At 39.6% G+C, this 22041-nt stretch overlaps 1 protein-coding gene across 5 annotated transcripts in view; it reads right to left on the bottom strand.

Moving 5' to 3' along the window:
- Window positions 1-22041, bottom strand: part of pdzrn3b (PDZ domain containing RING finger 3b) — a 378976-nt gene that overhangs the window by 337586 nt on the left and 19349 nt on the right. For 2 of the 5 annotated variants that reach the window (XM_061874751.1, XM_061874752.1), the window contains exons 2-3: window positions 18275-18361; window positions 10762-10869 (exon numbers count right to left, since the gene is read on the bottom strand). The exons of 1 other annotated variant lie outside the window; for it this stretch is intronic. In XM_061874751.1, the coding sequence (XP_061730735.1) occupies window positions 10762-10869; window positions 18275-18361 (195 nt within the window). Of the gene's footprint in view, window positions 1-1340; window positions 1363-10761; window positions 10870-18274; window positions 18362-22041 lie in introns of all 5 variants that reach the window. 2 more of the 5 variants (XM_061874753.1, XM_061874756.1) reach the window with 2 other exon arrangements.

Raw genomic sequence — 22041 nt, 5'->3', positions numbered from 1 at the left:
AGAATATAAGTTGGTGTATTACCTGATTCTGATGACTTGCATTGATTGGAATCAGACAGTATAGTGCTGATAATGTCCACGTATTCAAATGGAGGAGAAAAAAAGTTCCTCCTTTCTGTCTAATACTACATGAAAGTCGTTGGTTTTTGGCATCTTATTTGTCCAGCTTCCATATTGGTTTTTATACACTTTACAAGAAATACATTGGCGGCAAACTCCATAGCTTGCTAGCTTGTTTGCGCCGGCTTTCCGAGACTCTTATTTTGTTAGCGCAGGAAGCATGAAGCAGGGCTTTTATTGTGAAGATAGGAAATGTGCAGTCGGCCTTTAGAGTTTTGACGGAAGGGACGGCGCGAAAGTCTGTTGAAATAAAAAGTGTTTCTCGCCTTCCTCTCTGTCATTTTTTCATAATAATGATCTGGCAGCAGCCAGCGTCATCTCACAAGACCCTCGGGTGCCGTGAATGTCAATCAAGCAAGCTACGGAATTTGCCGCCAATGTTTTTCTTGTAAAGTGTATGGAAGCTGGATGAATTAGATGCCAAAAACCAACCACTTTCATGTGGTATTGTACAGAAAGGACAACTTTTTTTCTCCTCCATTTGAAAATGTGGGCGTTATCATCATTACTGTCTGATTCCAATCAATGCAAGTCATCAGAATCAGGTAATACAGCAACTTATATTCTTGTCTTTGTGAAAGAAAGACATGTATATGTGTTACACATGCTTGTATTATCATTAAACACATTTAACTTGTTTACAAAAATGTCTCTTTCATACATAAATAAATATAAATGATATATATAAATGAGGTAGATCCCCTCGAGTTGGTCAATTGAAAAGTAGCTCGCCTGCAGAAAAAGTGTGGGCACCCCTGATCTAGACCAGGGGTCGGGAACCTTTTTGTCTGAGAGAGCCAAGAAGCCAAATATTTTAAAATGTGTTTCCGTAAGAGCCATATAATATATTTTTTTTAACACTGAACACAACTAAACGCGTGCTTTTTTAAGTAACATTTCTAGACTATAGTAGGTATTTTATTCTTTGTAATAACATTGTTTTTCTGAAGCCAACTGTAAGGGGGCGTGGCCTGCGGGCCTGCAGCGAAGCGGGGTGTTGCCAGGACCGGACTCGAAATTAGCGACAGGTGCGTACCTGTCGCTCTGTTATAAGCAGCAGCCAGGAGGAGAGACGGGGTTGGGGCTGGAGCCAGAGTGCGAGCAAGAACAAAAGAGAAAAAGACGATTGCTGGAAAGCAACTGAGTGACTTATTGAAAAATAAAACAATATTGTAACCCTGAAACAGGCTCTCATGTCGGTGCCGAGTGGTGTGAAGAACCCCGAGGAGGGCAAGCCCCACACTAACCAATAATAAATAAATAACTTTTTACCATTAACGCAACTTCTTGAACAGGTGCGTTGAAAAACGGTTGGATGGATTAAAAATGCACGAGAATGTTTTATATTTTGAACGTTATTTTTAACACTGTGATTACAAGTGGAATTATTCATTACTTATCGTGTTAAGCAATGTCAGCTCAGATTTATCCGAGAGCCAGATGCAGTCATCAAAAGAGCCACATCTGGCTCGCGAGCCATAGGTTCCCTACCCCTGATCTAGACTTTGGACAAGAACAAAAAAGTTTGATCATATTACGCCTGTACTGGCTCACCAGCACTGGCTTCCTGTGCACTTAAGATGTGACTTTAAGGTTTTACTACTTACGTATAAAATACTACACGGTCTAGCTCCAGCCTATCTTGCCGATTGTATTGTACCATATGTCCCGGCAAGAAATCTGCCTTCAAAGGACTCCGGCTTATTAGTGATTCCCAAAGCCCAAAAAAAGTCTGCGGGCTATAGAGCGTTTTCCGTTCGGGCTCCAGTACTCTGGAATGCCCTCCCGGTAAAAGTTCGAGATGCCACCTCAGTAGAAGCATTTAAGTCTCACCTTAAAACTCACTTGTATACTCTAGCCTTTAAATAGACTCCCTTTTTAGACCAGTTGATCTGCCGCTTCTTTTCTTTTTCTCCCCTGTCCCCCCCTCCCTTGTGGAGGGGGTCCGGTCCGATGACCATCAATGGATGAAGTACTGGCTGTCCAGAATCGGGACCCAGGATGGACCGCACGCCTGTGTATCGGCTTGGGATGGTTTCCTGCTGGCTCCACTTTGGACGGGACTCTCGCTACTATATTGGATTCACTTTGGACTGGAATCTCACGGTTATGTTGGATCCACTATGGATTGGAATTTCACAATATCGTGTTAGACCCGCTCGACATCCATTGCTTTCGGTCCCTTAGGGGGGGGGAGGGTTGCCCACATATGCGGGTCCCGTCCAAGGTTTCTCATAGTCATCATTGTCACTGTCACCGACGTCCCATTGGGTTGAGTTTTCTTTGCCCTTATGTGGGCTTTACCAAGGATGTCGTTGTGGTTTGTGAAGCCCTTTGAGACACTAGTGATTTAGGGCTATATAAATAAACTGATTGATTGATTGAGATATATATATATATATATATATATATATATATATATATATATATATATATATATATACATACATATATATGTATGTATATATATGTATGTATATATATATCTCAATCAATCAGTTTATTTATATAGCTATATATATATATATGTATGTACATATATATATACATACATACATATATACATATAAATATATATATATATATATATATATATATATATATATATATATATATAGACGGACGGCGTGGCGTAGTGAAAGGGTGGCCGTGCGCAACCCGAGGGTCCCCGGTTCAATCCCCACCTAGTACCAACCTCGTCACGTCCGTTGTGTCCTGAGCAAGACACTTCACCCTTGCTCCTGATGGGTGCTGGTTAGCGCCTTGCATGGCAGCTCCCTCCATCAGTGTGTGAATGTGTGTGTGAATGGGTAAAATGTGGAAGTAGTGTCAAAGCGCTTTGAGTACCTTGAAGGTAGAAAAGCGCTATACAAGTACTACCCATTTATGTATATATTTATTTATTTTTTAAGCTGTGAAATATTCAGGACCATTAATACAAAACCTCACAATAATGTCTGATTGAATCCTAAAAACGTTATGACAGACAGCCTTAAAAACCAGAATGGAATTTGACATTTTTTTTGCTGAATAACACACCCAGAATGTACATAAAAATAAAGAATGTGTGATTTACAATATTAACTATGAACGATAAAACACTGAATATTCACAACATATGAATGTCAAACCCCATATATTTTACAATCAAGTAAAAGGCAACAAAAATGCAACAAACACGGCGAAATATGTAACAAAAAAATCCCACCTACAATCTGATACATCTGATAAATCACCAAGCTTTAGAACTTTATTGTAAAAATCAGTCCTTTTTTTCTTTTTTTTCCTTCTTTGTCATGAAAAAGGGAGGTTTTTGTGGTTGGTGCACTAATTGTAAGTGTATATTGTGTTTTTTATGTTGATTTGATAAAAAAAAAAAATTATCTGTGTTGGCCCTGCGATGAGTTGGCGACTTGTCCAGGGTGTACCCCGCCTTCCGCCCGATTGTAGCTGAGTTAGGCGCCAGCGCCCCCCGCGACCCCAAAAAGGAATAAGCGGTAGAAAATGGATGGATTAAATTATTATTATTATTTTTTTAAATAAAAAATTCTTCTGCGGCCCGGTGGTTGGGGACCACAGTTTTAACCTGTCCATTGTACAGCACTTTGGCTACCCCTGTGGTAAATTTTAAATGTTCTTTATAAATAAAGTTGATTTTATTTGATTAGTAAATGTGTCTAATTACATCTGAAACGCTCACACTGCCGCCGCCCGGATCCATCCATCCATCCATTTTCTACCGCTTATTCCCTTTTGGGGTCGCGGGGGGCGCTGGCGCCTATCTCAGCTACAATCGGGCGGAAGGCAGGGTACACCCTGGACAGATCCGTCGCTTTTTATTTTATTTCATTTTTTTTTTTTTTCTACTCCTTCACTCTAACTTTCCTCATCCACAAATCTTTCATCCTCGCTCAAATTAATGGGGAAATTGTCGCTTTCTCGGTCCGAATTGCTCTTGCCGCTGGTGGCTCACATTATAAACAATGTGAGGATGTGAGTACGCGCACATACAGGCGAGGCTTTTTTATTACCGAACAAAAGTTGCGAACTTTATCGTCGATGTTCTCTACTAAATCCTTTCAGCAGAAATATGGCAATATGGCGAAATGATCAAGTATGACACATAGAATGGACCTGCTATCCCCGTTTAAATAAGAACATCTCATTTCAGTAGGCCTTTCATGCATTATTTTGCATAGGTCTGCTTTAGAGGATCTCTAGCAAAAGCCAACAAGGTTTTGTTTTTGATGGAGAAGAGGTCCCACGGAACAAGGGTGCATTCATCGCAGCCTGAGCTGGAGGAGTGCCATCTGCTATCACACCGCCTTGCTAAGAGCCTGTTGTAAAGGAACGAGCCGTGGCTCATCATGTACATGTTACATCCATATAGACTTACTGGAACTAGCACTTCCACTACGGCGCGGTCACGTTTCACCTCCTTGGGTGAACATGCTACAACATTGACTACTTTATGATGTTTATCTTCACATTTGCCACCCAGGCGGTGTTGAGTTACGCCTCTGCGAGTTGGTCTCACAGGGGCCAATTTCATGTGTACTGTACGTTTATTATTGTGGTTACAGCTCGAGACACTGCATCATATTAAAAAAAAAGTGTTCGGGTCTGTGGGACCCGTTTTCATTTTTTTATTAAAAGAAAAATGATACAAATAATTTTCCAAACTGAGACTCACTGACTTTGGCTCATTTTCTGTGAAGAACATATATCAGAGTACATATCTAATGACGTGGACCCCGACTTAAACAAGTTGAAAAACTTATTCGGGTGTTACCATTTAGTGGTCAATAGTACGGAATATGTACTGTACTATGCAATCTACTAATAAAAGTATCAATCAATCAATGACCAAACACCATACACCACCTCTACATATTTCTATTACATATAAGATGTCCGGGTCCACTGGACCCGGGGCTAATAGAAGTGTGGAAATTGATGTTCTGTGTACCCCCCCCCCCCCCCCCCACACACACACACACACACACACACACACACACACAGAGTATCGGTACACAGAACATCAGAAGGTCAATTGTGCGAGAAAATGAGAGCAGACAGTGTTGATAAACAATGTTGCAAACTTGTGTGGAAACACAAAAAAAGAAGCCCTGCGGGATGCAGAAACCGGCAGAGAAATTTTCCGCGCAACGTTCATTGTCACGTGTACTGTACGTTTATTATTGTGGTTACAGCTCGAGACACTGCATCATATTAAAAAAAAGGGTTCGGGTCTGTGGGACCCGTTTTCATTTTTTTATTAAAAGAAAAATGATACAAATAATTTTCCAAACTGAGACTCACTGACTTTGGCTCATTTTCTGTGAAGAACATATATCAGAGTACATATCTAATGACGTGGACCCCGACTTAAACAAGTTGAAAAACTTATTGGGGTGTTACCATTTAGTGGTCAATAGTACGGAATATGTACTGAACTATGCAATCTACTAATAAAAGTATCAATCAATCAATGACCAAACACCATACACCACCTCTACACATTTCTATTACATATAAGATGTCCGGGTCCACTGGACCCGGGGCTAATAGAAGTGTGGAAATTGATGTTCTGTGTACCCCCCCCCCCCCCCCCCCCCCACACACACACACACACACACACAGAGTATCGGTACAGAGAACATCAGAAGGTCAATTGTGCGAGAAAATGAGAGCAGACAGTGTTGATAAACAATGTTGCAAACTTGTGTGGAAACACAAAAAAAGAAGCCCTGCGGGATGCAGAAACCGGCAGAGAAATTTTCCGCGCAACGTTCATTGTCATGTGTACTGTACGTTTATTATTGTGGTTACAGCTCGAGACACTGCATCATATTAAAAAAAAAGGGTTCGGGTCTGTGGGACCCGTTTTCATTTTTTTATTAAAAGAAAAATGACACAGCCAACAGCTTTGTTTTATTAGTCAACGTTGCAACTTTTACCATGAATTGATTAACGTGGACCCTTATTTAAACAAGTTGAAAAACTTATTCGGGTGTTACCATTTAGTGGTCAATTGTATGGAATATGTGAAGTGAAGTGAATTATATTTATATAGCGCTTTTCTCTAGTGACTCAAAGCACTTTACATAGTGAAACCCAATATCTAAGTTACATTTAAACCAGTGTGGGTGGCACTGGTTTAAATGTAAAGTGTCTTGCCCAAGGACACAACGGCAGTGACCAGGATGGCGGAAGCGGGAATCGAACCTGCAACCCTCAAGTTGCTGGCACGGCCACTCTACCAACCGAGCTATACCGCCCCCACTGTACTAATAAAAGTATCAATCAATCAATCAATTCTAAATTACATTTAGCATTTAAGCTTTTTTATTTCACTTTTGTTTATGGTTTTGTTTTAATAGTATTTTTAGAATGTGTTGTGGTGCCTTTAAAACATTAGCTGTGGGTCGCAAATGGCCTCCGAGGCACAGTTTTGACACCCATGCTATACATAATAAAAAATAAAATCTAATAAATCTATGGGTAAAAAGCAGAGCCTGTTTTGAATAGAGAAATGTAATTCTTTAAAAAAGAGTAATGTTTAAAAAGGTGCAATGTTTAAAAATCATTGTTTAAAAGTGTATGTTTTTTGGAAAATTGGCATTCCAGGGGTGTAACATCAACATCTCCAACAGAATTAAATAAAGTCCGTAGTAACCACATAGCGAAAGAAGAAAACTATTTGATTTCCTTTTATGCAGCTCATTTTTATTTGACACTTAAAATGTCTCTGACAATCTTGCGCTTTCTGTTTTGAAATGACATGAACGTTTGTGCCACTGCTTAATAACTGTTTAATAAATACAAATTTGGTAAATTGACTTGGTTGTGATTTCCTTCTCTGCATGCAAGTTAAAAATTTGCATATATTAATGCAGTATGAAGAATAATGTTTTAATGTAGACACATAGAATCATCATACTGCTGTGGTTGTATGTGTCAGGCTTTCCCCTGACAGTTTGTCTATGTTTTAGTTTTTTCCTCTGCATTTGTCTTTAGTATCTCCTGTCTTTAGTTCCTGTCTAGTGCTCTTATTTTGTCAGCTTCCTGTCTTGTTCCCTGAGTGCTGTGTACCTCCTCAGCTGCGGCTGATTGGCACTTGGCCACACCTGTTGCCAATCAGCCTGCTCCTATTTGTACCTGCTTTGTCTTGTGTCAGTTGCTGGATCATTGTATTGTCTTGTCTTGTCGATGTCACGTCTAGTCGCTCTTGTGATGTGTTATCGCTCCTGTCGTGTCGCACCTTGTCTTTGCAGCGTAGCGGTAAGTTATATTCAGTTGATGTTTGTAGCTTACTGTTTTTTTGTTCCCTGCTTCCGTTTTAATTTTTATTATACAAGTACGACTTCGCTACCCGCTAGCTTCCACGCTAAGCTCCTGTTCGTTATTTTCTAGCTCCCAGGCTAGCTCCTTTTGTTTGATTATCCGCCTCGTGCGCGCTTTGTGTTTGTACCCTTTTGGTTTTGTTTTTGTCTTAGCATTTAATTAAATCATGTTTTCACATTCCATGCCTGCCTCCATCTCTGCATCTTGGGGTTCAACACCAAATAACTCTGACAGTATGCATCAAATGTTCATTCAAGGCTAAGGAAAAATAGATATATATATCGTGTATCGCGATATGGCCTAAAAATATCGAGATATTAGAAAAAGGCCGTATCGCCCAGCCCTAAGAGGAAGGTTACATTGGAAATAAAAATGTTTGTATTTAATGTATCTTTCCCCTGGTTCTTGCTTTTGATAGGTCATAAAACTGATAAAAAATATTGATATTGACAAATATAAAACACTTTTATTGTGATACAGTTTTCCGCCATGTCGCCTAGCCCTACCCTAGGCTGCAGTAAAATCCAAAAAACAATTTTGAGGCGCCAACTGGAGCTCAATAAAACCCCATAAATACCGTACTTCCTTGAATTGCCGCAGGGCATATAGTATGCACCTGCCTTGAATTACAAACTCGCTTCGCAAAATAATTAGCGCATGCTTAGTATTACCGCCTGGTCAAACTCCTGACATCATGAGTGACACTTCCCCTGTCATCATTTTCAAAATGGAGGAGGCTGATGTCAATACCGGTAATTTGAAATCGCACAAAGGGAGGAAGTTTAAGAACTATTCAGTAGGATTTAAGGTCCAAGCTTACATCACACTCCAATTTTTACTGCATGCCTCTGGTAAGTGCCGGAGTGAGACGAGGTTTTAAAATAATTAGCGCATGCTTACTTTTACCGCATGCCTTTGGTAAGCGCAGGAGTGAGAAGAGGATTTAAATGAATTAGCGCCCCGGCGGCAATTCAAGGAGATATGGTACCAGGGGCGTCGCCAGACATATTTCACTGGGGCACGTGCCCCACTGTTTATCTGCAGTGCCCCAGTAGAAAATTTCACCAATAAAAAAAAAAATGCTTCAGAGTTTTAAGTCTACATAACATAGAGAACAGCGCACGTACTACTTAGTATGGTAATTGATTTCTACTGTATTCACTCCACGTAACAATGACACATGGCTAATTAATACGGTAATTCATTCACGTGTGGATCGAGACTTCGGTTGAGAGAGAGAGAGAGGCGATGCGAATCACTGCTGAGGTAGGTAACGTTAGCCAACAACAATTTGTTAATTACATTATTTTGATTTTGATTTGACTCAAGCTGTAACTCCTAGATTGATTTAAAAAAGTTATTTGCCCGCAGCAGGGAAGAAGAAGCGAGAAAAGAGAGATGTAAGTGAAGTCCTCGCTAGCTAGGCAACATCATTGTCTTAAGTTGATGCTAAGTTAGCTAACGTTCTTCCTTGTATCAAGACAAACATATTCATTTGCTGTACGAGCAGTCGGGGGAATTTCCAATGAACATGAAACATCATGTTGGTTATTGTCTGCTGCTTCTGCATCAATGATGATTTGGAGTCAGCATGTGTGAGTTTGGTTTATCTTCAGGAAGAAAAACATTTTTCCATATCATCAAGTCGTGAGTCAAATTTTTAAATCATTCAAGTTTATTTGACAGAAAAATAGCACAGTAGACCTGTCTTGTTAATCGGTGTGACTTTGACTAAAATAATCTTGTTTTGTCACCAGAAAAATGGCTACAGCCAAAGCATCTGGTTTTGTTTCCAGAAAAAATAGTAACATTTCTGTATTTGTTTTCAGAAAGATGGCTGAAAATATCAGGTATTGTTGCCCCATTTAGATTTTAAAAAATATATTTCCATGTCTGTCCTGAGTCCTCCTCCAACTTGTTAGTCGGTTTGCCTTTTGCTAAAATACTCACTAATAGTCACTAGAAAAATGGCTAAAAATATCTGGTTTTGTTGCCACAATTTGATTTTTTTTCTCCCTAAACTTTTTTTTTTTTCCATGCACACATGTGACTGCGACTCACTGAAAATGACACACAATCCACTTTTATGTCACGACCCAGCAGTTGGGAACCACTGGTCAACTGTATAACAGTTACTGTAATATTTTCATGTCTGTCCAGAGTGATTGACCACTTTGCAAAAATGAAAAGGAGACGTTACAGTTTACTTCTCAGAAAATGATTCCCTGAACAGACACACAACAGTTGTTCATTTATTCTACTACTGTGGCTTTATTGTTTTGTGTATATTTGATAGTTTTGTGTATCTGAAATAGGATTAGCCACATGGCCATAAATGGAAATTAAATAATATAAAAGAACCCAGAGATGTAGGGGTGCTTTATTTTTTGTTTTACTTTTGTAGATGTTAAATTTGTGGATGATTACTGCAATAAATATTTCAAAAATATTCATTGCACTTCCTTTTTGCTTTTACCAGTAGCAGTTTAGAAGTCAGGAGTAAAAAAGTGCACAAGTAGGTCAAATGCATTAGTTAATTTACTCTAGCCTTTAAATAGACTCCCTTTTTAGATCAGTTGATCTGCCGTTTCTTTTCTTTTTCTCCTATGTCCCACTCTCCCTTGTGGAGGGGGTCCGGTCCGATCCGGTGGCCATGTACTGCTCGCCTGTGTATCGGCTGGGGACATCTCTGCGATGCTGATCCGCCTCCGCTTGGGATGGTTTCCTGCTGGCTCCGCTGTGAACGGGACTCTCGCTGCTGTGTTGGATCCGCTTTGGACTGGACTCTCGCGACTGTGTTGGATCCATTGTGGATTGAACTTTCACAGTATCATGTTAGACCCGCTCGACATCCATTGCTTTCCTCCTCTCCAAGGTTCTCATAGTCATCATTGTCACCGACGTCCCACTGGGTGTGAGTTTTCCTTGCCCTTATGTGGGCCTACCGAGGATGTCGTGGTGGTTTGTGCAGCCCTTTGAGACACTAGTGATTTAGGGCTATATAAGTAAACATTGATTGATTGATTGAATTTCAGGTGGTTAATCAAAGATCCATACAACATCATCTGATATGATTTCATAGTTTAAAGCACTATTTATGTATTTTTTATGATAAATAAGTGCTAAAAATGTTTTTGCTTGCGCGCTTTGCCCGCTCACATGAATTATTTGTGCCCCAGGTGTGCCCCAGTACAGTATTAGGTCTAGTGACGCCCCTGTACGGTACTCCGTGATTATTGATAAACATGGTGCATTGTCCCACTTCTCATTTGTCCTGTTCCGTCTTGAACATACCTCTACAATCCGGTCGTGGAGTTGCAGTCCGTCGGCGTTGTCGGCGGGTCCGTCCTGCGTGATTTTTGACACAAAGATCCCCTCCTTCAAAGTGCTGTCGTTGTCCTCCTGTCGAGGAAATTGCAGTTATCAAATACGGTATTAGCTTTCACTGTTATGCTGATGACACCCAACTCTACATGCCCCTAAAGCTGACCAACACGCCGGACTGTAGTCAGTTGGAAGCGTGTCTTAATGAAATTAAACAATGGATGTCCGCTAACTTTTTGCAACTTAATGCCAAAAAAACGGAAATGCTGATTATCGGTCCTGCTAGACACCGACCTCTATTTAATAATACAACTTTAACATTTGACAACCAAATAATAAAACAAGGCGACACGGTAAAGAATCTGGGTATTATCTTCGACCCAACTCTCTCCTTTGAGTCACACATTAAAAGCGTTACTAAAACGGCCTTCTTTCATCTCCGTAATATCGCTAAAATTCGCTCCATTTTGTCCACCAAAGACGCCGAGATCATTATCCATGCGTTTGTTACGTCTCGTCTCGATTACTGTAACGTATTATTTTCGGGTCTCCCCATGTCTAGCATTAAAAGATTACAGTTGGTACAAAATGCGGCTGCTAGACTTTTGACAAGAACAAGAAAGTTTGATCATATTACGCCTGTACTGGCTCACCTGCACTGGCTTCCTGTGCACTTAAGATGTGACTTTAAGGTTTTACTACTTACGTATAAAATACTACACGGTCTAGCTCCAGCCTATCTTGCCGATTGTATTGTACCGTATGTCCCGGCAAGAAATCTGCGTTCAAAAGACTCCGGCTTATTAGTGATTCCTAGAGCTCAAAAAAAGTCTGCGGGCTATAGAGCGTTTTCCGTTCGGGCTCCAGTACTCTGGAATGCCCTCCCGGTAACAGTTCGAGATGCTACCTCAGTAGAAGCATTTAAGTCTCATCTTAAAACTCATCTGTATACTCTAGCCTTTAAATAGACCTCCTTTTTAGACCAGTTGATCTGCCGCTTCTTTTCTTTCTCCTATGTCCCCCCCTCCCTTGTGGAGGGGGTCCGGTCCGATGACCATGGATGAAGTACTGACTGTCCAGAGTCGAGACCCAGGATGGACCGCTCGTCGGGACCCAGGATGGACCGCTCGCCTGTATCGGTTGGGGACATCTCTACGCTGCTGATCCGCTTGAGATGGTTTCCTGTGGACGGGACTCTCACTGCTGTCTTGGAGCCACTATGGATTGAACTTTCACAGTATCATGTTAGACCCGCTCGACATCCATTGCTTTCGGTCCCCTAGAGGGGGGGGGTTGCCCACATCTGAGGTCCTCTCCAAGGTTTCTCATAGTCAGCATTGTCACTGGCGTCCCACTGAATGTGAATTCTCCCTGCCCCCTGGGTGTGAGTTTTCCTTGCCCTTTTGTGGGTTCTTCCGAGGATGTTGTAGTCGTAATGATCTGTGCAGTCCTTTGAGACATTTGTGATTTGGGGCTATATAAATGAACATTGATTGATTGATTGATTGATTATCAACACAATAGCGAAGTTGGGAAAAGTAGAACTAATCTACTGCTGGCATCTTTTAAAAGACGAGAGTTGGGTGTCGGGAAGGTGCAATTAAACTACACACACATTTAAAATGGGCCCACATTAAACGCTCATTTTGTAAGACGTGCTCGTTACGAATTAAAAGAAAGGAACTATATTCAATGTAAAAGCCTGTAATTATCCGGACAGCTACGGTTCTGAAACAACACTTGAGTGTTTTGCTCCACAACCATGGTGATAGTACATGAGAAAAGTCGTAAGCAATCTAAGAGATGCAATAAAAAAAAAACATAACTGTGTGGCTGAATGGCCGGTAAATTAAATTAAAGGCCTACTGAAAGCCACTACTAGCGACCACGCAGTCTGATAGTTTATATATCAATGATGAAATATTAACATTGCAACACATGCCAATACGGCCTTTTTAGTTTACTTAATTGCAATTTAAAATTTCCCGCGAAGTGTCATTTGAAAACGTCGCGGAATGATGACGTTATTGGTTGGAGTGGACATTTTATCCCAGCACCACTCACGGCTAAAAGTCGTCTGCTTTAATTGCATAATTACACGGTATTTTGGACATCTGTGTTGCTGAATCTTTTGCAATTTGTTCAATTAATAATGGAGACGTCAAAGAAGAATGCTGTTGGTGGAAAGCGGTGGATTGCAGCTGCCTTTAGTAACCAAAACACAGCCGGTGTTTCTTTTGTGAAGCTTTAATATGGAACAGAGCGGTCAAGCCAACATGTTTCTCTACCACATGTCAACCAGCAAGTTTTTGGATGAGAAAATTGTGGTAATAAGTCGGCTCCTACCGGAGACATGAGCGGAGCTCGTGACCAACTGCAGCAGCTGTCAAAGAGGCAGCTGTGACTTTCTAGGCTCCTCCATGGCTTCCCCTCAGAGACACTGGCGAAATAAGTTCTGTCAAGCGAAATAAGTGCTCAAGCGTGTCGGGGCATAGGCTTGCCAAATAATGCCCTCCCGGTAACAGTTCGAGATGCCACCTCAGTAGAAGCATTTAAGTCTCACCTTGAAACTCATTTGTATACTGTAGTCTTTAAATAGACTCCCTTTTTAGACCAGTTGATCTGCCGTTTCTTTTCTTTTTCTCCTATGTCCCACTCTCCCTTGTGGAGGGGGTCCGGTCCGATCCGGTGGCCATGGATGACGTACTGGCTGTCCAGAGTCGGGACCCAGGATGGACCGCTTGCCTGTGTATCGGCTGGGGACATCCCTGCGCTGCTGATCTGCCTACGCTTGGGATGGTTTCCTGCTGGCTCCGCTGTGAACGGGACTCTCGCTGCTGTGTTGGATCCGCTTTGGACTGGACTCTCGTGGCTGAGTTGGATCCATTATGGATTGAACTTTCACAGTATCATGTTAGACCCGCTCGACATCCATTGCTTTCCTCCTCTCCAAGGTTCTCATAGTCATTATTGTCGCGGACGTCCCACTGGGTGTGAGTTTTCCTTGCCCTTATGTGGGCCTACCGAGGATGTCGTAGTGGTTTGTGTTGTGGTTTGTGCAGCCCTTTGAGACACTAGTGATTTAGGGCTATATAAGTAAATATTGATTGATAATTGCCCCTGTGGCCTCAGTGAGAGTGCATACGAGGAAAAAAACGTATCATACCAAAGTTACGGTGATATATATTGTCTTAGGCTATTAAATATGGAGAAACCCTAACCCTAACCAGGGTCTCGCTAAATCACTACTAGGATGGTCTCTCTCTCGCTACACACACGTTGGTTCGTCAATGACGCCGCCCTGACAAAAAACTGCCCGGCGCACTGGACTTTCGCTGCGCACTCTTTTCGCTTGACAGTCACCACACCCCTCCGACTTTCAGGTATGATTTTATAATCTCACTAAAACACTAGTAAAACAATTAGCTGATAAGGGATTTTCCAGAATTATCCTAGTAAATGTGTCTAATAACATCTGAATCACTCCCACTGCCGTCGTCTTTTTTTTTCTTTTTTCTAGTGCTTCACTCTAACTTTCCTCATCCACAAATCTTTCATCCTCGCTCAAACTAATGGGGAAATCGTCGCTTTCTCTGTTTGAATCGCTCTTGCTGCTGGTGGCTATGATTATAAACAATGTGAAGATGTGAGGAGCTCTACAACCCGTGACATCACGCGCACATCGTCTGCTACTTCCGGTACAGGCAAGGCTTTTTTATTAGAGACCAAAAGTTGCAAACTTTATCATCGATGTTCTCTACTAAATCCTTTCAGCAAAAAAATGGCAATATCGCGAAATGAACAAGTATGACACGTATAAAGGACCTGCTATCGACGTTAAAATAAGAAAATCTCATTTCAGTAGGCCTTTAAGTATTCTTTCAAACTTGATAAAACTGACCTTTACCTAAAGCCTTGACTCTGTGACCCGAAGGCAAGTACGCGTCAAACCCTGCGGTCCTGGCCCCATTAAGACCGACTTTAAAGAACTTAAAAGGTGCTTTCCTTTAGCGTTAACTTTCAAACCGCAGCGAGCATGCAGGCTGAGCTCTGCATCAAAAGTGCATTTTAATTGGACTCGGAAACGTTGTCGTCTGCCAAATTCTAATTAGCAATTTCTGGTTGACTTCCTTCCTCTTCCAGAGGCGGCATACAGTAGCACCGTCGACGCCGCTCTGCTGCAAATTATGCAACCGACGGCCCCTGCTTTCTGCCCGACGACTAACCCTTGACATTCAAAGACAAACAGGGTCTGGCGGAGGCAGCAAAATCCGGCAGCCAAAAGGACAACCACAGGGAAAGCGAGTGTCCAAAGCTGAATGTTCATGAGCTACTTCTATCTTAATCAATCAAAGACTGGTTTTTGAGGTTTCTAGAAAAGTCAAGGCCAAGTACATTAATATGTCGGATTTTTCCTTTCATAACAGCACTGGAAAAAGTTTGACAAGGGATAAAATCTCTCTCTCTCTCTCTCTCTCTCTCTGTATATATATATATATATATATATTGCCTTATATTCTCTTGCATATAAAACCACATCAATACGGGTTACACAAACTCCTAATTTATCTGCAAACAATACATTACTGGTCGAAAGTTTGGACACACCTTCTCATTCAATGCATTGTCTTTATTGTCATGACTGTTTACGTTGTAGATTGTCCCTGAAGGCATCAAAACTATGAATGAACACATGTGGAGTTATGTACTTAACAAGAAAAGGTGAAAATAACTGAAAACATGTTTTACATTCTAGTTTTGTTTTAAATAGCCAAATTTTGCTCTGATTACTGCTTTGCACACTCTTTTAATTTATAAAATCCCCCTGACGAGCAGGAAAACCTGCGAAACAGGCTTGTAAGGATGATATAGCCTCTGTGTTTTTTCTTGACCTAAAGTTTATATATATGTATATATATATATATATATATATATATATATATATATAAATATATATATATATACAGGGTTTCCCAGACATTCATTTATTTGTGGCGGCCCGCCACGAAAGAATTACGGCCGCCACAAATAAAATAAAAAAATTAAATAAAATAAAATAATAATAATAATAATTATAATAAATATATATATATATATATATGTATATATATATATATATATATATATATATATACATATATATATATGTATATATTTATATATATATATATATATCCATCCATCCATCCATCCATCCATTTCCTACCGCTTATTCCCTTTTGGGGTCGCGGGGGGTGCTGGCGCCTATCTCAGCTACTTATATACATATTTGTATATATATATATATATATATATATATATATATATATATGTTTTTTCCGGCTTTTGACTTGCTTGACCGCCCATAAAAGCAATGGGACTCTGTCTGTGAATGGAGCTGGTAGTTACATATTATATACATATGTAAATATTATATACTTATGTATATAAATATGTACATATAGCTCATATGTATTATATTCCAACTCCACGTTCTTCTTGGTCATATATACATATATACATACATACATACATACATATACATATATATATATATATATATATATATATATATATATATATATATATATATATATACATATATACATACATACATACATACATACATACATACATACATACATACATACATACATACATATATACATATATACATATATACATATATACATATATATATATATATATATATATATATATATATATATACAGGGTTTCCCAGACATTCATTTATTTTTGGCGGCCCGCCACGAAAGAATTACGGCCGCCACAAATTAAAAAAAAAAAAATATATATATATATATATATTCATCCATCCATCCATTTTTTCTACCGCTTATTCCCTTTTGGGGTCGCGGGGGTTGCTGGCGCCTATCTCAGCTACATATATATATATATATGACTTGCTTGACCGCTCATAAAAGCAATGGAGCTGGTAGTTACATATTATATACATATGTAAACATTATATACATATGTATATAAATATGTACATAAAGTGTTGTATTATATTCCAACTCCACGTGCTTCTTGGTCATATATATATATATATATATATATATATATATATATATATATATATATATATATATATATATATATATATATAGCTTCATAGTGGGAGAGGGGTTAGTGCGTCTGCCTCACGATACAAAGGTCCTGAGTAGTCAGGGTTCAAACCCGGGCTAGGTTGATTGGCAACACTAAATTGGCCCTAAAGTGTGAATGTGAGTGTGAATGCTGTCTGTCTATCTGTGTTGGCCCTGTGATGGGGTGGCGACTTGTCCAGGGTGTACACTGCCTTCCGCCCGAATGTAGCTGAGCTAGGCACCAGCGCCCCTCGCGACCCCAAAAGGGAATAAGCGGTAGAAAATGGATGGATGGATGGATATATGTATACATATATATACACATACATACATATATATACATATATATATATATATATATATATATATATATACATACAGTACATATACAAATATACACGTACATATATATATATAACATATATATCATATAAGTATATTATATATATATATATATATATATATATATATATATATATATATATATATATATATATATATGTTTGGTTTTGTCTTAGTGTTTTATTAAACCAGGTTTCCTTACCCAATGATTGCCTCCTTCTCTGCATCTTGGGGTTCGTCACAAACTAACTCTGACATAAACAGGTTTTTAAAAAAGAAAGTCATATTTTATCTGAGTCTGTAAATTACTTTTCTTGTTGATGATTTTTGTTTGGTTTTGTATCATGCAGTTATATTTATATGGTAATTATTATTATTCTGTGACTGTAAATTGTTATGTTTTTCAGTATTTGTGTAGTTATAATTATATGTTTTTACTTGTAATTGTATGAAGTTTGTGGACCCCAGGAAGACTAGTGGGTTGTTGTGTCAACCAGCTAATAGGGATCCTTATTAAAAAATCAAATCAATGGTCGACCCTTATGTAAAAATCATGGTATTTCCTGCCGCGAAAACTGTAAATAATCAGTGAAGAGCATCACAGTGGCCGTGGAAAGGTTTCATTTCATTTCAGACAGCTCCATGTTATATTCCCACCAGTGTGTGGCATCATCTTGGAATTAGGTCTTGAATTAAGGACCCCCTTTTAAACATTGCCTGTGTTTAGCCCACCACCAGCATCTCCGCAATTAGAGACACAAGTGAGGTCACAGCCGCACTGCCACGTTTGACGCTCGTAAAACTAAATATAGTATATATATTTTCAAAATTATGTCATCTGTATCCACTAAACCGGGCCCGATATATCAACACAATAAAACGTAATAATGGATCTGATGCATCCACGGACTAAGAAGTCGAGAAAATTGGGCCTCAGTCGATACAAGGGGAGGATTGCGGCGTATGTGTTTTACATTCCTGGGGTGACACAAGACACTTGTCTGATCACTGAGGGGAGAAGAAACCTCCGAGATGGTCTGCTTTCAACCTACCGCGCATGGTCTTCCTCCCATGATGTTAAACCCCAGAGATCCGCCCTCGCGACGAAGGATAACTGTCACACTTTTAGTCTCTCCTTCCTACAAGGCATAAAAGGAGAGACACGTGGACAAAAGACATACAGCACAGAGTTAATCAGACTATTCCAGAATGAGACAAACGGATCACAATAACTCACAATCAGTGGCTGCATTTTTTCTAGACAATCAGCACAGAATGCATACAAATAAAACCAGTTTCTTGTCGCGAACGGGCCGGACGTCTAAATTCATTATGGGACGGTTCAAACCTCGACATGTGACTGCGTTGTCATCTGAAGTCTCCGAATTTAAAACAGGCGTGTCAAACCTATGGCCTAATCAGGCCCACGAACAGGTTCTAATAGGGGTGTAAAGGTACGTGTATTTGTATTGAACCGTTTTGGTACGGGGGTTCCCGGTTCGGTTCGGAGGTGTATCGAACGAGTTTCCACACGAACATATGAAGTAGCTGCCTAAGTTAAAGTCTTAACAAGCTGCTCTGCTTTCTGCCTCTGTCACTTACACTGCGCCCAGCATTGTCCCACCCACACAACCATCTGATTGGTTGCATATATAGCGGTAACAGCCAATCAGCAGTGCGTATTCAGGGCGGTAACAGCCAATCAGCAGTGCGTATTCAGAGCGCATGGAGTCAGTGCTTCTGCGGTGGGGTGTTTGTTTAGCAGGTGAGTATAATGCAGCGGACTCTCCCCAAATTATAATAAACACCTCCCAGTCAACTACCAGTACCATCAGTAGGAGCCCGTTGACCTTCTAGAAACAAACTGCAGCTCAGCTCGCTCGCAGTCCTGGCTTGAAGTCAAGGCTGATTAGCTTTTAGTGTAACGGTACCTCATTTTGCGGTGTGTTTGTGTGTTAGCTCATAGTGCGGTATGTGTGTGTTTGTGTGTGTGTGCTAGTGACATAATAATCTAAGTGCATCATTAAGCCTACATGAACTCCATGGTGTTCAGGGATGAATAGTCTCTCCTATTGCTATTGTACTATTTTTTCAGCTGTAGTTACATTAATCATTAGTAATGAAGCAGTCTAGTTTTGAATGGCAGGGTCCCTGCTATCACATGTTGATACAAATATAACATTTAAATAATAAAAATCAACTACAGGCTTACCAAATGCTGTGATAAATTAAGCATGATGAGTTGACTTGAAACTGTTTAATTTTGCACTTTTTATATGTAGAAGAAAAGTTTTGTCATTTGTTTTGATCTGAGCATTAAGTTGAGGCAATTTCATGTGGATTAACGTGGGTAGAATTATTATAGTGTTCCCAATGTTAAAAGGATAAAGCCATTGTTTACAAATTTGGTAAATAAATAACCCAAAAAATGTATATTTGCATTAGCTTTTAGTGTAACGTACCTCATTTTGTGTGTGTGTGTGTGTGTGTGTGTGTGTGTGTGTGTGTGTGTGTGTGTGTGTGTGTGCTAGTGACATAATAATTTAAGTGCGTCATAAAGCCTACATGAACTCCATGGTGTTCAGGGATGAATAGTCTCTCCTATTGCTATTGTACTATTTTTTCAGCTATAGTTAAATTAATCATTAGTAATGTAGCAGTCTAGTTTCGAATGGCAGGGTCCCTGCTATCACATGTTGATACAAATATAACATTTAAATAATAAAAATCAACTACAGGCTTACCAAATGCTGTGATAAACTAAGCATGATGAGTTGACTTGAAACTGTTTAATTTTGCACTTTTTATATGTAGAAGAAAAGTTTTGTCATTTGTTTTGATCTGAGCATTAAGTTGAGGCAATTTAATGTGGATTAACGTGGGTAGAATTATTATAGTGTTCCCAATGTTAAAAGGATAAAGCCATTGTTTACAAATTTGGTAAATAAATAACCCAAAAAATTTATATTTGCATTAGCTTTTAGTGTAACGTACCTCATTTTGTGTGTGTGTGTGTGTGTGTGTGTGTGTGTGTGTGTGTGTGTGTGTGTGTGTGTGTGTGTGTGTGTGTGTGTGTGTGTGTGTGTGTGTGCTAGTGACATAATAATTTAAGTGCGTCATAAAGCCTACATGAACTCCATGGTGTTCAGGGATGAATAGTCTCTCCTATTGCTATTGTACTATTTTTTCAGCTATAGTTACATTAATCATTAGTAATGAAGCAGTCTAGTTTTGAATGGCAGGGTCCCTGCTATCACATGTTGATACAAATATAACATTTAAATAATAAAAATCAACTACAGGCTTCCCAAATGCTGTGATAAACTAAGCATGATGAGTTGACTTGAAACTGTTTAATGTTGCACTTTTTATATGTCGAAGAAAAGTTTTGTCATTTTATTTGATCTGAGCAATAAGTTGAAGCAGTTTAATGTGGATTAATGTGGGCAGAATTATTATAGCGTTCCCAATGTTAAAAGGATAAAGCCATTGTTTACAAATTTGGTAAATAAATAACCATAACATTTATATTTTGTTGTTTTCTTACTGTACGGAATATGAACCGAGCTGTGACCTCTAAACCGAGGTACGTACCGAACCGAAATTTTTGTGTACCGTTACACCCCTAAGTTCTAAGTATAAAAATGTGCTGAAATGTTTGAATGGAAGAAACTGCTGTTCTAAATGTGTCCACTAGATGTCCCATAGCAATTATTTGTATCTTTGTAGATCATGCTACATTTGTAAAACAAAATAAACAACATGATGTCAAAGAAAATGAGCAAACTACAGAAATAACATCCTGTAAATGGATTTTGATATTATTTTTTTTCCCTTGATAGATTGAAAATTAACACCAATGAGTTGACTGATGAACATTATCACATCATTTATTCAGAAAGTATAAATAACGACAAATAAAAGCATGTTTCCACCCCCATGCTTCACAGTAGGTATTGTGTTCTTGGGATGCAACTCAGTATTCTTCTTCCTCCAAACACGACGAGTTGAGTTTATACCAAAATGGATACATGGATGATACAGCAGAGGATTGGGAGAATGTCATGTGGTCAGATAAAACCAAAATAGAACTTTTTGGTATAAACTCAACTCGTCGTGTTTGGAGGAAGAAGAATACTGAGTTGCATCCCAAGAACACCACACCTACTGTGAAGCATGGGGGTGGAAACATCATGCTTTGGGGCTGTTTTTCTGCTAAGTGGACAGGACGATTGATCCGTGTTAAGGAAAGAATGAATGGGGCCATGTATCGTGGGATTTTGAGCCAAAACCTCCTTCCATCAGTGAGAGCTTTGAATGGTTGACCAAATACTTATTTTCCATCGTAATTTACAAATAAATCATTTAAAATTCCTACAATGTGAATTCCTGGATTTTTTTTTCACATTCTGTCTCTCACAGTTGAAGTGTACCTATGATGAAAATTACAGACCTCTGTCATCATTTGAAGTGGGAGAACTTGCACAATCGGTGGCTGACTAAATACTTTTTTGCCCGACTATAAAGGCCATCATGTGCCTGTCAGGCCGTTGAGGAATGTGTGGTCCTGCATAGTGTCATTGCACCCGGAGCCACACAGGCTTCCACGTCAACAAAGCGAGCTGTTCGGCAAAAAGTGAAACCAAGAAAACGTTTAAAACAGAGAAGACAAGACCGTTCTAAAGATTCGATACAACCGGCAGCCATGAAGAGAATTGCATGGATTTCATAGGCGTTTCAGCAGTTAGTCTGAGAGACATTATGATGAAATCCAAGTAATTAAGGAGCTTTTTTTTTTGCACATCTGCAAACACTCTCG

Source organism: Nerophis ophidion, linkage group LG16, assembly GCF_033978795.1.
Source record: "Nerophis ophidion isolate RoL-2023_Sa linkage group LG16, RoL_Noph_v1.0, whole genome shotgun sequence".
Taxonomy (NCBI): Eukaryota; Metazoa; Chordata; class Actinopteri; order Syngnathiformes; family Syngnathidae; genus Nerophis; species Nerophis ophidion.
The sequence above is the reverse complement of the archived record's forward strand: the minus strand, read 5'-3'. Positions and strand labels throughout refer to the sequence as shown.